This window comes from Neoarius graeffei, chromosome 1 (assembly GCF_027579695.1).
Source record: "Neoarius graeffei isolate fNeoGra1 chromosome 1, fNeoGra1.pri, whole genome shotgun sequence".
NCBI lineage: Eukaryota > Metazoa > Chordata > Actinopteri > Siluriformes > Ariidae > Neoarius > Neoarius graeffei.
Window position 1 is genome coordinate 123,383,777 of NC_083569.1, and position 13,567 is coordinate 123,397,343.

Genomic DNA, 13,567 nt, shown 5'->3' on the forward strand with positions numbered 1-13,567 from the left:
CTCACCCCGTGGGGTCAAAATGATCACAAGAACGGTGAGCAAAAATCCCAGAACCACACGGGGGGACCTAGCGAATGACCTGCAGAGAGCTGGGACCAAAGTAACAAAGGCTACCATCAGTAACACACTACGCCGCCAGGGACTCAAATCTTGCAGTGCCAGACGTGTCCCCCTGCTTAAGCCAGTACATGTCCAGGCCTGTCAGAAGTTTGCTAGAGAGCATTTGGATGATCCAGAAGAGGATTGGGAGAATGTCATATGGTCAGATGAAACCAAAATAGAACTTTCTGGTAAAAACTCAACTTGTCGTGTTTGGAGGAGAAAGTTGCATCCAAAGTTGCATCCAAAGAACACCATACCTACTGTGAAGCATGGGGGTGGAAACATCATGCTTTGGGGCTGTTTTTCTGCAAAGGGACCAGGACGACTGATCCGTGTAAAGGAAAGAATGAATGGGGCCATGTATCGTGAGATTTTGAGTGAAAACCTCCTTCCATCAGCAAGGGCATTGAAGATGAAACGTGGCTGGGTCTTTCAGCATGACAATGATCCCAAACACACCGCCCGGGCAACGAAGGAGTGGCTTCGTAAGAAGCATTTCAAGGTCCTGGAGTGGCCTAGCCAGTCTCCAGATCTCAACCCCATAGAAAATCTTTGGAGGGAGTTGAAAGTCCGTGTTGCCCAGCGACAGCCCCAAAACATCACTGCTCTAGAGGAGATCTGCATGGAGGAATGGGCCAAAATACCAGCAACAGTGTGTGAAAACCTTGTGAAGACTTACACAAAACGTTTGACCTCTGTCATTGCCAACAGAGTATTGAGATGAACTTTTTGTTATTGACCAAATACTTATTTTCCACCATAATTTGCAAATTAATTCATTAAAAATCCTACAATGTGATTTCCTGGATTCTTTCCCCCCATTCTGTCTTTCATAGTTGAAGTGTACCTATGATGAAAATTCCAGGCCTCTCTCATCTTTTTAAGTGGGAGAACTTGCACAATTGGTGACTGACTGACTAAATACTTTTTTGCCCCACTGTACTCCCTCTCATCACCTGCAGGCTGCTCTGGCTCGTCATACTTGTTGAGCGATATCCGTTTGTTCTGATAGCTGTCAGAAATGTCAAGCCGAGGACTTTTAAACTTCACGGGGGTCTAATCTATCTGACCAACAGCGGTTCAAGTTACATTCTTCACGGGCAGTAACGAAAATGAACGGGAAGAAACGAAACTTCGCGCAGCCATGCTGCATTTAGCGGTGTATACTGCGCACGCAAACAATATGGCGGCGCCTGCGTCTATGCCAACTTGACAAATGTCTCTCAAAATCTATTGAAATTATCGTAAAAAACGGTAAAATAGACCAAGTTCTGCTGACAATGGGCGAGAACCGTTGATAGAAACCATCGAGGCAGTGAGTAGCGTGGCGAGCCAGTCGCCCACTCGACCGAGTACATGTTGTCACTAGTCGCCCGTACCCTTTCCAACTCGCATTGGCGAGTGGGCGACCGCCCGTTTCAATCCCTGGTCACACTTACACAGCCTCAGCAAGTAACGGCGTTCCTTATCAAATTACTCCGAACGATTAGGCCAAGAAAAAATAATTGTTTGTTTCCTGTTACATCTTGGAAAAAAAATAGGATAGGTAGGTTTTTTATTTTTTATTTATTTATTTATTTTTTTTAAATAAATTTTAGGTGTGGCATTATTTGTCACCTTTGTTGCCTCTACTTTTGCGTCCTCGTGTACTTTTAGTATTTTTGTTTTGATAGCTAACGTTTTTTGAAACTCCAGCTTCCGTTTACATTCAAATGTCAGTGCCCGCAAGCCAAAATTGCTGAGCAGGCTTTCCAACGTGACTTCCATCGTGATATCGATACCGCCGTTAGCCTGGGCGCTGTGTGTATACCGTTTGCATGACTCGTCCAGCGGAGGATGATAATGTTCGTAGAGTTCTTTTACAGTTGAAAACTTTTATAAAATGAACTTATTGTCTTACAATCTTCCGTGTGGTCGCAACCGATCACGGTAATCGAGAACGCTTCGTTGGCCGCCATGATGCCTAGTGTTGTGTACAACAAGCCACAAGCCGGAGTTTCCCGGAAAGAGGTCATGACGTCAGATTGAGGCCGTGAGAAATCAATGAGTGTTTCTTGTCCGATATATGCGTTTTAGAATTAGTCACTTGTCAGATCGACAATATTATGCAAATCGTAATGCAGATTTTTTTTTTTTTTTTTTTTTTCAAAATTTATTGTTGGTCGGCGAAAATACTTTTTTTTTAAACATCTAACAAAAAAGTCTAGGGTCAGGGCATTTTTTTTTTTAAACGGTCGGTCGGGTAACCGGAAACAAACAATTTATTTTTTCTTATTCTTACTGGAAAATTGCATTTGGCCAACCAATGATTGATTTCGATCGGCACTCGATTGCTAATGAAAACCCTGCAGCACCTCCGTGAAGTCCCCACACTGCTCTGTTTGAACACCTTGTTCTCTATCTCTCAGGACGAAGAGTGGGGAAACATCAAGATCAAAAACGTAAGTACGGCTGCAAGGCGTCCTCGGAGGAAAGAGAAAGTAAGAGTTCAGTGAAGGAACAGAATCTCAAGGTGTGTGTGGGTGTGTGTGTAGGGAATGTTGATCCTGATGATGGGATCGGCAGAGGCGCTGCCCGAGGAACCATCCGTTCGACCGATGTTTGTGGAGGACATGACCGAGGAGCAGCTTGCTTCAGCCGTGAGACTCTCTCCCTCTTTTTTTTTTTTTAACTTTTATTATTCATTTATTTATCACTTTTGCAGACCCGCTATCTGTATTACCTAGATGGAGTTACCATGTGGACTGACGAATCTGGGGAACACGTGCTACATGAACGCCACGGTGCAGTGCCTCCGCTCAGTGCCTGAACTCAGAACTGCTCTGAAGAAGTGTGTGCGCTAAATTGCGCTTCGTTACAGATCATACTGTATGAGTTTTTGTGTGGCAGAATCTGAGGTGTGTGTGTGTGCAGGTATTCTGGTGCATTGAGATCCTCTGGAGAGAATGCTCCATCTCAGTACATCACAGCAGGTCAGTGTGTGTTTCGTCACAGCAGAAAACGCGGGCAGAGCTACAAACAGTGCCGATTGCTGGTGACTCGGTACAACACAATTTTACACGTGTGTGTGTGTGTGTGTGCAGCACTGCGGGATCTGTACGAGTCCATGGATAAAACTTCCTCCAGTATTCCCCCCATCATCCTACTGCAATTCCTGCACATGGCCTTCCCTCAGTTTGCCGAGAAAGGAGATCAGGGACAGTACCTACAGCAGGTAAGTGCACTACACCTTGATCCCTACTCCCTGATCTCGACACTTCAAACCGTACATCTATCGCTACGTTCACACTGCAAGGCTTAACGCTCAATTCCGATTGTTTTGTGAGGTCGTTCACATTAACAAATATATGCGACTTGTATGTGAGCCTCAGTATGAACGAAAAGCGACCTAAAAGTGTTCCGCATGCGCATTGCAGGATACGACGACGTCACACGCAGTGAGCATGGCCAGTGTTTACGGAAGTAAAACCGCCCGGTTGCGGTATGACCCATCCAATCTAGCTTGAATAGCTGTATCCCCCCAAATGGAAATCAGCTCCCTAACCTCTGCGTCCTTCCATTGAGAAGATTCAGAACCTTCACAGCCCGAAGCGTCCCTCGCATTGATGTCATGCGCAGGGGCGCAGATACGTTTTTTGAACTGGGAGGGACAAAAAACTGGGGGGGGGGGGGGGGGGGGGGGGACAAAGCTGCCAGCAAACCAACCCCAACCCCGATATGCCTGTCAAACTTGTTGTGGGTTACCATAGCAACCAAGCTCGAGCTCGCAACCTGTGCAGTCTGCGCAGCGCAACCAACCGAATATCAGTCTTTGTTTTGTTTTATGTGAGTTGTTGCAACTATGTATACACTGCCGTGCACCTCAATAAACCGAATGGTAATTAGTCTTTTGATTTTTCCGTGAGGTTTGCCTTATGCAAAGAAAGACAGCATAGACGTTTTTTCCTCCCTATAAGTGGGGGGGACCGAGCGAGGTGAATTTAAATCTGGGTGGGACGAGTCCCACCCTCTATCTGCGCCCGTGATTATGTGCCATGTTGTTGTAACTTTTTTTGAGAGACCCGCCGCCTACTTCAGCGCAGAATAGTGACGTTTGTGGCTTGTTGATGACGTGTAAGTCGGATGAATGCGACCTGGCGGTTCAGACTGAAGTCGCATATGAAAAGAGCGGATAGGAATCGGAATTAGCACCACATATCCAAACGGCCTGGGTCGGATTTGAAAAAATCGGATCTGTGTCGTTCATATTGTCAATAAAAGATCGGATACAGGTCACATATGGGCGAAAAGATCGGATTTGAGTCACTTCAGCCTGCAGTGTGAACGTAGCCTAAGACAGTGTTTCGCAAAGTGTGGTCCGCGAGGTGATCTATAAAACGTAGTCAGCGTTTTCAAGATAAGCTAGCGTATGCTTTGTAACATTATTAGGAAGCTAAATTTATCCAATCTTGTTTTTAACGGCAATCAAACGGGCCTGTAATTTCATCATTATTATTTAAAAAGCGTTCTGCATCTGAATTTGCACCACATAAAACTTATCGCTCTTATTCCGCCTCTCGTCTCTAGGCAACAGTCACCTCACAAATCTCTGCCTCGCAGGCAAACAGGCAGGCAGACCTGAAAACAAGCAAACAAACATTCTGAACATATAATAGGCTAATCCTAACTAGCTCGTGTTCGTGGCGATTTTTTTTTTTTTTAATTTACTGAAAGTGAAACAAGGATGGAGAAGTGGCTGACAGGTTCGTGGCCTGTTTACACGAGGACGCTGTCGGGTAAAAACAACTAAATATTTTATCGGAAGTGCCTTTCGTCTACACGGGGACGGCGTTTCCGAGGCTGAAAAACGGAAAAAATTGAAAACGCCTTCCAGAGTGGATAAGTTAAAAACAGCCCCCGTTGCATATCCGTCTAAACTACCCAATACGCGAAACTCTGCTCGGATCTGCTCACGTCGGGTACGCGTTTACGTCATACATATGTCATATACTGTACATGCCAGCCCGGGAAGTAAGAAAGTAAGAGCATGTCTGATTACATCGATCCAACGGACCTTCAAGCTGCTCTGGCAGCTTTAATAAACGTCCAGGAGTCCTTCGAACATCTATACCGAATCTGCACATATACCGTTAATGAACAGAGGCGGGTATAGTACGCTCTTACTTTTTTACTTACTTTCTTACTTACCGTAGTCAAAGTTTTCGCGGTGCAGATCAGACAAGACGGAAGACGTTGCGCATGCGTGCAGACATAGCGGAGGTCTTTCACAGCGCCGCCTAGCCGCCTGGCATGCACATCCAATTGAATTCCACACATTTATGCGTCACCGTATAGACGCAGGTTTCCTCCTTGAAAACGGTTGTGTAGACGCGGAAAAAAGTGAGAACGAAAACGGAAAAAAAGTGGGCCTCAGTTAAGAGGAAAAAAACCTGACACGGCCGACACAAGCATCAATAAGGAGAAAATGCAAAGAAAAGAACAGAGATGCCTACTAGTACGGCTTGGCCGTTTTTTGTACGGAAAAGTTACGTAAATATGATGTTACGGCAAACAGTGTTATTCTGTACGGAATTATTATTATTATTATTATTATAAGGCCACTCATTTTTGTTTTTTAGGTTCACGGATCTGCCGACGTGAGATAAAAACTACCGCTGAAAAAATAGAAAGTCTATGTGTACTTTTTATTTGAACCGCCGAAACTTGCAATTAGTAGATTAATGATTTTTTTTTTTTTTTTTGACAACGTAATAGCTTCCTTGTAACAGCATTATATACTCAGTACTAATAGATCTACTGCAGGGGTTTTCAAAGTGTGGGAGAGTCCGCCCCCCCTCGGAGAGCAAATAAACAACAGCGCCCCCCCTTACAATTTTTGTTGTTGCTATACTTAATGTTCCATCCGTATTTTTAAAAAAATGGTTGTTGTACACATGTTTAAAATGTGAAAAAGAAAAAAATCTGTGCTTTTTAAAACATATTGTTTTACACATTTTAAACATCTCATAGCATCGTTAGCGAGCACCTCTTGGCAGACAACACACTGTGGCAGTGGAGCATCTTCAGATCCAGTCCATGAAAATCCAAACTTTAAATAATCGTGGTCGTACTTCCTTCTTTTTCCAGTCCCCCAGGATTCCGCGGGCCTTTTTTGTGATTGTTGCGGGCTAAAATGTCTGATGTTGCGGGGGGTTTTCCAAAAAAATTGCGATGAAAGTTGCGGTGTTTTTTAGGTTTTTGTTGCGATTCCGTTGCAGGAGGAAGTGAAAGTTGTGAGAAATTGTTGCGATTTTCTCTTTTTGTGATTTAAAATTGAGTGATATGTTAAATATTAAATTATTACTGAAAAACTATTGATTAAAAAAAACAAAGAGAAATGGTCCTATAAACAACTTTACCAATATAAAAGTTTACCAGGACTACAAAAATGCAGAAAAATAGGCTTTACTTATCCAAATGCACCTGTTGGTTCAAAAGTTAAAGTGCAGAGAACCTCACAGCACAACATGAAGTTCCCTTAAAATATAATATAAATGCCTCAGCTTTCATGTAAGAAAAAACACTATTAATACTAGTACTGTGTGCAGGCAGTCTCTCCTGAAGACTAAATTAAACAATAATTATAAACTAAAAATAAATGGCTCAGGCTTCATAGAAGAAAAAAAACAATGTGAACAGAATCTCACAGTATGATGCTGAAGCTGCCTAAACAATGGAAAATAAAATACCATTTTGGCAAAAATGTTGGCATCCATTAATTTCTTGTATTAAGTAAAAAAAAAAAAATAAAGTGCACACAGTCCTTCACTGTAAACATAACACTTTCAGTGTTGCCAGATACTGCTGACGTTTTCCAGTCCAAAATATGTTCAAAACCCGCCAAAATGCACTTGAAATCGTCCAATCTGGCAACACGACGCGCATGCTGCTTCTCTTGAACACACGGAAGTAAGGCGGAAGGTAGTTTGTCGACATCACCTCAAGACGATGCCAACGGTTGGTCAAATTTGCGGGAAAGTTGCGGTGATTGGATATAATTGCAACACCGCCCTGAATTCGCGGGGATTGGTTGAAGTTGCAAATCGCAACATCCTGGAGGCTCTGTTTTTTTGCTTGGCCCAGACTTTGTCTCCTCACTCCCTGTAGCTTTAGGTACTAAAAACCGATCCATTTTGTCTCTCACGTTGCGCCCCCCCTGAAGAACTCTGGCGCCCCCCAGGGGGGGCGCGCCCCACACTTTGAAAAGCCCTGATCTACTGCATTCGGTGGGAAAATTCCCACTGGTAATACGAGTATACATTTGCATTCGGTACGTATCCTACCATGGTCACGGTGTGCAACAATCTAACCGCAGATGACTTGCAAAGGGTCAAGGTCGGTATCGGGGAGGGAAAAAAGCCTTTCCCAGTTAACACTGGGGAATAACATGTTGTAAACACTGTTCGTTGTAAATTTCCGACTGGGATACTGGCAATTACCATTGGGAAGTTGCTTATCGAATTCACCAGCGTGATGGCAAAATGGCTTCAGTCAGTTCTGATCGTTATGTCAGCATTTCATGCGGAGATCGCAAGTCGTTTCATCGAGTGGATTTGTTAAGTGGACAGAACGGCGGTGAATACATATCGCAAGAATTAAATGTAAGCAAAGAAATGATAAAATGTGTGTACGCTTCCACGAAGGAGGGTCGATCCGATACCGGTACTAGAGCAGTGCTCGACATGCCAGTGGTAACCTGCGTCAGAGACTTTGACTGCTCCTATATTACATTACTGTTGAGCTTGAAGACGACGGAGACAGCACAGGCGCTATCGAATGTGAACTCGACGTCAGACATCCGGCAGCATCACGCTCATACGACCACTTGCCTTCACAGAAGGAAGTACTGCCTGGGAATACTAATCAGTGATCAAAACCATTCACTATATATCTATAACTCGGTACAAGCATTATATTTTTCAAATACAAATTAGACCTAGATGGTCTAAATATGAAAGCGTGGCAATAATTCAACGTATTATCGCTCAGTAAATATTGTAATGTTTAATATATTATAGCAGGGCAAATGCCCCAGACCGGCCAGGATAGGCCGTCGTAAGGGGACATTATGCCCAACTTTTTATTTTCTGAATAGAATTTAGAAATACCCCCATCCGGTTTCTCCCAAATCTGCAGGTGATTTCATCTCCTAATTAAAAATGCCTTGAGTCCATACTGCTAAATCAGTTTTATATTTAAAATAAACACATTAAATCTTCAATATAACTCCGGTAAAATATTTTTGATGATATTCATGATTTTAATATGAAATATTGATATTTAGGAAAACATAATTTGGATAATATACAGGTATGGTAGTTTTTTTTTTTTTCTTGTATTGGTGATGGTAGCAATCCTATCTAGTGCTGGTTTTAAACACAAGCTTGCATGTAGTACATATGTGTGTGTGTGTCTTTAATTTATTTTATTTTCTAATCCCGACATTGAAAATTTGCCATTTGGAAAAAAAAGAAAAAACAGACATTGACACTTTTTTTTTTTTTTTTTTTAATTTCGACCGACATATTCTAAAATGTGTTGAAAAAATCCGTGAACCTAAAAATAAAAAATGAGTGGCCTAAAGTCTTAAATTCCAGTGAGTTGTTTTTAAACGTCCAAGCGACTTTTTCAATCCGTGCCCGATTCACGGCTATTTATTTTTACGACAACCGCACATGCTGTGTGTGACATGCGCAGATTCCGCACATTTGTTCGCGCTATTTTCGATACGGTAGAATGGCCGTGCATTACACCCAGTCAAAAGGGCAATGGATACGCGCACTGCAAACTGTGTAGAACTGACATTAACATCACTCATGGTGGTCGCGATGACTGCACGCGGCATGTCAACTACAAAAAAAAACAAACATATGGAGTATGCTGAAATGGCGAGTCAGGCGGAAAGTAAATCTGGGGGTATCCAGCAGTTTTTTACGAAATCTGTGGATGAAAAGACACGGAACGTGACGCGTGCTGAAGCGGTGATGGTTGACCTGTGCTTGGAGTTAAACTTGCCGATTAGTGCCATGAAATGCGAGTTAAACTTATTCAGTTTCTTTTTACATGTCTGATTTTTATTCACTGAAATATCAAACACTGGCTGGACTTCTTTAATTCAAAGTCTTTTCAGTGTTGCAAGTGCAAATGTACATGTAGTCTGATCAAAAACAGAATTTTATGATTAGTGCTGTTGGGATTGTGGCAAAAAAATTGATCATTCCACTGTTTTAAATACAATTATAAATGCCATTTTATTCAGTGTCTCTTCTGAAGCATTATGCTGAAGTATTTATATATTGGGACATTAAGATAACAATGTCGGACTCTCTTTGGCATGAAATAAGATTTTTTATTTTTATTTTATTAGAATCCATTAACAGGTAGAACATTTTGCCAGGAAATATAATACTTTTGAGGAGTTACATTCAATACCAATGACTGGTCGTCAACCGTAATGTCTGCAAACAGGGAACACTATTGTATTTATAAAAATGTGATATATTGTATGCTCTAGAAATTTGTTGAGTGGAAATTCAGTTGAGATGGCTGCTCGTAATTTTTTTATTCAATTCACACAAAACAGTTCTTTTTAATAATTTAAATGTTAAACATATTGGTATATACACCTCTTTATAATGGAAATGCGCATAAATTAATGTTACTGAAAGTCATTCCAAAATACTGAAAAATTTTTCAAGAATACTGAAATTCAAAATTTGGGGTAGGCATCTCTGAAAGAAGATTCCGTTAGCACCGAGTCCCCAACATGGGAAAAACAAGCTCGGCAGACTAAACCAACGGCGAAGGTGAAAAGAAAATACCACAATGAATATCTAAAGTTGGGATTTTTCTGGACTGGGGATTCTGAAGATCCCGATCCCCACTGTGTCCTGTGCTGTGAGATTTTAGCCAACGAGGCAATGAAGCCAGCAAAACGGATGCTGCCTGAAGATGGCATTTAGGGAAAAATCACTAACAGATTTCTGGGTTCATGTGCAGCCAGAACACCCCAAACTTGCTGAGTCTGCATTAAAAACACTCCTGCCATTTTCATCCACATACAGATGCGAGGTTGGGTTTTCAGCACTGGTTGAGCTGAAAGCTAAAAAGCGAAACCGAGTCAGTGTGGCCCCCGATCTCAGATTAAAGCTGTCCAGCTTGGAACCAGATATTAAAGGGCTGATGACACGATGCAATTTCTTAAATAAACTATACAACATGGCAAACATGTTAGATTTCTGTTATAATTGCGTGAAAAGAAGCTGTTACACGAATATCCAACTTTGATGGTGCGTTCATGTGCTATGGGAATTATGGTAAATACCAAACGCCGACATGGAAAGCACACATGAACGCCCCCTCTTGTGGTATTTTCCACTGGGCAACTCGTAGAAAATTTTGATACACGAGTTGCCGAAATGAGATGAACTTTAACCTTTTCAACATGGCGCGCGAGCGGTACAAGACTAGCTTATGAACCAAGAAAGAAGTGGTTTTCACCTACGGAAAGCTGACTCTCACCTTTTAAACGAGTCATGTTATGTGTATTATATTATTATAATATGTATATTATAGCCTAATACAAAATATTCTGTGGCTGTCCAAAGAACGCCAACAATGATCTAGATACTGGCTACTCTCATTGTGGCTACAGCCAAATTTCCAAAAACTGCGTGGCATTCAATGTGTTAAGAAAATCTCTACTTGTCATGATCAGGAAATATTCAGCATTATTTACCTTTTGACTTTTGATAACTCATATTCCTGCTGCAGCTGATGAACAAGGCAATGTACACTGTGTGCACAATTATTAGGCAAGTGAGTACTCTGACCCTACCATTATTTCTATGCATGTTTTCCAACCGCAAGCTAGATACACTTGAATGCTAATTGGATTTAAGCATTCTCAGGTTGTATTTATTTGTGTAATGAGGGAGGGTGTGACCTAAAGTCATTAATACCCTATATTAAGGTGTGCATAATTATTAGGCAGCTTCTTTATCTCAGGCAAAATGGGCCAAAAAAGAGATTTAACAGACACTGAAAAGACACAAATTGTAAAATGCCTATCAGAGGGATGCAGCACTCTTGAAATAGCTAAGCTATAGAAATGTGAGCACAGAACAATCAAACGTTTTGTTGCAAATAGTCAACAGGGTCGCAAAAAATGTGTGGAGAAGAAAAGACACAAATTAACCGCAAAAGACTTGAGAAGGATTAAACATGAAGCTACCAGGAACCCATTATCCTCCAGTGCCACAATATTCTAGAACTGCAACCGACCTGGAGTGTCCAGAAGGACAAGGTGTTCGGTGCTCAGAGACATGGCCAAGGTAAGGAAGGCTGAAACACGACCACCACTAAACAAGACTCACAAGTTGAAATGTGAAGATTGGGCCAAGAAATATCTGAAGACAGATTTTCCAAAGGTTTTATGGACGGATGAAATGAGAGTGACTCTGGATAGACCAGATGGATGGGCCCATAGCTGGATAACTAATGGACACAGGGCACTTTGACTCAGACACCAGCAAGGTGGTGGAGGGGTAATGGCATGGGCTGCTATTATTAAGGATGAGCTAGTTTGACCATTTCAGGTTGAAGATGGACTTAACATCAACTCCCAAACCTACTGCCAGTTTCTAAAAGATACATTCTTCAAGCAGTGGTATGGGAAGAAGTCTGCATCATTCAAGAAGGCCATGATTGTTATGCAGAACAATGCACCATCACATGCACCCTAGTACTCCACTGCTTGGCGAGCCCGCAAAGGCCTTAAAGATGACAAAGTAATGACATGGCCCCCTTCCTCACCTGACTTAAACCCTATTGAGTACTTGTGGCCCCTTCTTAAGCATGAGATTTACAGCGAGGGAAGACAATACACCACTCTGAATAGCATTTGGGAGGCCGTGGTTGCTCCTGCACAAAAAGTTGATCGTCAACAAATCAAAAAACTAACAGACTGGATGGAAGGTTCATGGCAGTTATTGAAAAGAAGGGTGGCTATATTGGTCACTGAATATTTTTGAAATGCTAGAAGTGTTTATTTGTTAATTCTGAATTATTTGTTACACTGAAAATTAAAATAAACAAGTGAGATGGGAAACTTTAAGCTTTTCATTTAGTTGCATAATAATTCTGCACACTAAATGTTGCCTAATAATTCTGCACACTTGTATATTCCCCTGAGAAGGCCTAAACTCCCCTTTCCTTTGTTAATCATTCTGGTTTTAGGTTTATTAACAATTTGGATTGACTGAGAGCACTGTATTTGTTCAACGATAAAATTAATCATCAGGAATACAACTTGCCTAATAATTGTGCACACAGTGTATAATTGTTTTAGCCAAATAACAGGCCTGTTTCTGAATCTGGTCCACCATCTTTAATTTGTCAACAACAACAAAAGCATGTGAACACAACACATTGGTAAATACCACTTCCCAACTTCCCATAGCACATGAACGCAGCATTAATTGCACAGCACAAGAAAACTGGGTCCGTGGCTCGCAGCCATGCTGTGACGTCAGCGGAAGAACACGCTGCGGTTCACTGGCTGTTCTACTCAATGGAAATGGCGCATGAAAACGCCGGTGAACTCTCTAGTGCTAGCTCTTCAACAACCAAATACTGGTACTTTAAGCAGTGATCATGATGGCATGATTTTATCTGATTTTAAATAAATGAGATTGATAATAATGTGAATGTTCACAACTAGTACATACAAACTCTGCAGCTTCTGATTCAGCAGCTGCGTCATACTCCGCAAAAACATCAGCAAGAACCTACAATATAAATGCAAATGCAATACACTAAGCTCAAATGACTTTTGGAAAGTATAATTTCTACATTTTTTCTACATATTCTTGAAGTCGGTCATCGGGGGTACTTGCTACCGTTCCCTAACAACGCATGGCAAAGGGTAAAGTGTAGTGTTGCTACGAGTACTTGCTAAAGCCTCCGGTGGAAGATCCTCGATGTGCTGATAAGACATACAGTTCTATAGAACACACAAGTGTCACGATAATCACAAAACAGATGCAAATTGTTAAAATACCTCATTTTTAAGCAATCATGTGTTGATCTCTTCCGAATAGAATCTATGATAGCCTACCCTCTTTACCCTTTGCCTCTCGTTGCTAGGCGGCAGTTACATTAAAGCCGCAAGCTTTCACAAGCAAATACATGACTGATATCACGCCGACTTTATGATTACATTTATGATTATCATGAATGTGTACTCTATGATGTGTACTCTATGAGCGCTCTGGAGCGAGTCACTTCCAAGATGGCCGTGCAGACCGCAGTGTTACTATTTTTAGCATCATGTCGGAGCACTCTATAGCTCTACGTACCTTTTATCTTATGTCGTTTCTCAACACGTTCTGACAGTTGGACTGTCTTTGGAGGAGTCGCCTTGTCC

General features: G+C 41.8%; 1 protein-coding gene across 1 annotated transcript in view; it reads left to right on the forward strand.

Moving 5' to 3' along the window:
• Positions 1-13,567, forward strand: part of usp14 (ubiquitin specific peptidase 14 (tRNA-guanine transglycosylase)) — a 47,836-nt gene that overhangs the window by 23,857 nt on the left and 10,412 nt on the right. Inside the window, exons 3-7 of the mRNA XM_060916395.1 lie at positions 2,511-2,543; positions 2,637-2,741; positions 2,829-2,932; positions 3,016-3,074; positions 3,186-3,316. Of these exons, the coding sequence (XP_060772378.1) occupies positions 2,511-2,543; positions 2,637-2,741; positions 2,829-2,932; positions 3,016-3,074; positions 3,186-3,316 (432 nt within the window). The remainder of the gene's footprint in view (positions 1-2,510; positions 2,544-2,636; positions 2,742-2,828; positions 2,933-3,015; positions 3,075-3,185; positions 3,317-13,567) is intronic.